This window comes from Lutra lutra, chromosome 8, assembly GCF_902655055.1.
Source record: "Lutra lutra chromosome 8, mLutLut1.2, whole genome shotgun sequence".
Taxonomy (NCBI): domain Eukaryota; kingdom Metazoa; phylum Chordata; class Mammalia; order Carnivora; family Mustelidae; genus Lutra; species Lutra lutra.
In genome coordinates this window covers 68,494,865-68,497,256 of record NC_062285.1, presented here as the reverse complement: position 1 = coordinate 68,497,256, position 2,392 = coordinate 68,494,865, and the positions used below count along the sequence as shown (strand labels likewise).

At 33.8% G+C, this 2,392-nt stretch overlaps 1 protein-coding gene across 1 annotated transcript; it reads right to left on the bottom strand.

The window, feature by feature from the left end:
- Positions 1–240: 240 nt before the first annotated feature.
- Positions 241–638, bottom strand: LOC125107051 (NADH dehydrogenase [ubiquinone] 1 subunit C1, mitochondrial-like). Its single transcript, XM_047741663.1, is given in 3 exon segments — positions 241–477; positions 479–505; positions 507–638. Coding segments are annotated over 3 exon segments (237 nt in total). The 5' UTR covers positions 624–638; the 3' UTR covers positions 241–384.
- Positions 639–2,392: the final 1,754 nt, after the last annotated feature.

Genomic DNA, 2,392 nt, shown 5'->3' with positions numbered 1-2,392 from the left:
CTCTTGAGAACTGCATAGGTCAAGGTCAATTCTATAGAGGCTAAATAAGTCTATTATTTTTAATGTCCTGAAAACAACTTGAGTGCATTCTATCTTCATAGAAGTTCGTTGCACTAATATTGATTAATCTATAGGTCACAATGTAATTAACTGTTTAATTTTTAAATTTATGGAATTACAAACAGATAAAATTCTAGCTTTCTTTTTTTTTAAGAATACAGAAGTATTTTTATTTTTTCCTTTAATGATGCAAAACACAAATGCTGATTTGACATACATTCACATACAACTTTTTCTTTCACGTTTACACCTCAACTGATTGGTGAATCCAAAGGAACTAGTATAATCACTATATGGAACATACCATATTAGTATTTCAATAGTTTATTCCAACCCATTTCTTCTTTTATACTCTAGGACATCTTCATTATGTTGTTTGATGAGATAGATCCACAAGAAGACGGAGGTACCCAACCAAGGTCAGTCCAACTTTCAGCCAATCAGTTAGGTTTGTCATGTGGCAGATCCCGAAGGTAGAACTTTGATCGTGCTGAAGAGCCGCTTGGGAGCCTAGCTGGAGCCAGCAGCTTGGAGAACTGGCGCAACAACGCAGGGAGCGCCATCTTGCTAGGCACCGCTCCCAAATTCTAGCATCCTAATGATTGACCTATGCATCTCTCTCCAACATGGAAAATTATCACCCAACCGATGCCCAGTGTATTTCCCACTCCCAATAAATGTTAAATGACTTAAATGCTTGCTTTTTTGTAGTCTTCTGAGGAGCACTGGGAAAAACATAAGGAAAACTTTCTTCAGTATTATTCTAGATAGATCCTCTTTTTTTCCCCCCAAAACACACATAATCTTAGAATATATGAACAATTCTCAATTTCATAAAGTTCAAATATTTTATCAAAGGTGTATATCTGTGTGAACAGAAAAATGGAGGGAGTGAAGAGGTAAAAGAAGAGAAACTACTATATATAAACTATTGTACACATTTCATAACAAATGCTGAACATCCAAACAAAATTTTTCTAATCTAAATTCTTCTTGTGAATTATACTGTAGTTTAAGTAGTACAGAATTTCTCAACCATTGCTGTATATTAGAAACTTCTGGGAGCTTTAAAAGAAAAAAAGAAAGAACAAGCATGCCAAGGCACCATCCTTGATCAATTAAACCAGACTATCTAGGAATGTTCCCATTCTTAGAGATCAGCACTTTAAAAAAAAATCCTCTGTGCTTCTAGCATGCAGCCATGGTGGTTTTTATACTAACATTGAAAATGTCAGTAATTTTCTTTTGATAATTGATTATATTTCCTTAGTAAAGTCTTGTGTGTATATGAAAAAAATATGTATTTAATTTTTGGCAGCATTATTGTAAAATTTTGCTTCGTTATTCTTTTGTTTGAATTTAACTCATATTTCAACCATTTTTTAATCAAACCTGTAAATCAAAATTCAGCTGAAATAGACAATTGCGATCAAACCAATAGAGTTTAAACTCCATTCAACTCTTTCATTGAAATATGTAAAACTTCGGGCATGTTACTTAACTACTATAAAATAGAACAAATAATGCTTAACTTCAAAGGTGTGTTACAATATTTAAATGAAAAAAAATTTATATAACTAGGAAAGCTTTCACCTTTCACAAGAGCTTGTGACAAATGCTTCGTAAAGGCTCATTTCCTTCCTGTCCTTGCTGACTGAGCCTAGCAGTTACAGCCCCAGATCAGCTTCACCCTGCTTAGCTTGAATCTGTTTTAGCCATTATTTACCTAGAACTTCAGGACTAATCATGTTGTCCCTCAAGGGTAAACTAATAAGTTTAAAAACTTGAATTGTCATATCAAATTGAATGATAAAAGCTCTAATAATAAATTCAATAAACTGGCTTTATGCCTTGTCTAGATGAATCTTGCTAATGCTTCCACTTAAAACTATTTTTATGCCTTCTGGGAAGTAATTCTCATTGTTTGAATTTCATCAAGCTCAGAATCTGGAAGTCATGCTTCCTTTGTACCTGAGACATGAAAAGTGTTCAGAAATATAATTTTCGGCACTGAAAAGGAATACACGTCTAAATTTACTTCTCTTCTTCCTTCTCCTCCTCCTTCATCTTCTTTTTGCCGAAGTTCCTTTACGAGTTAAACACAATTAGCAGTTTCTTGGGCATCCTAGGTGTGAGTGAATGTTCTGCAATCTAAAGAAATGATTCCTTGACTTTTCAATAGGAATTTGAAATGGCCTATTAAAATAGGATAAATAAACCCGAAACAACTGTACACCACTTAACTTCTACTTTATACCAGCAATATTTGATTCTATTTATTTTTACGTTATTTAAAAATAACCTCTTGGGGCGCCTGGGTGGCTCAGCTGGT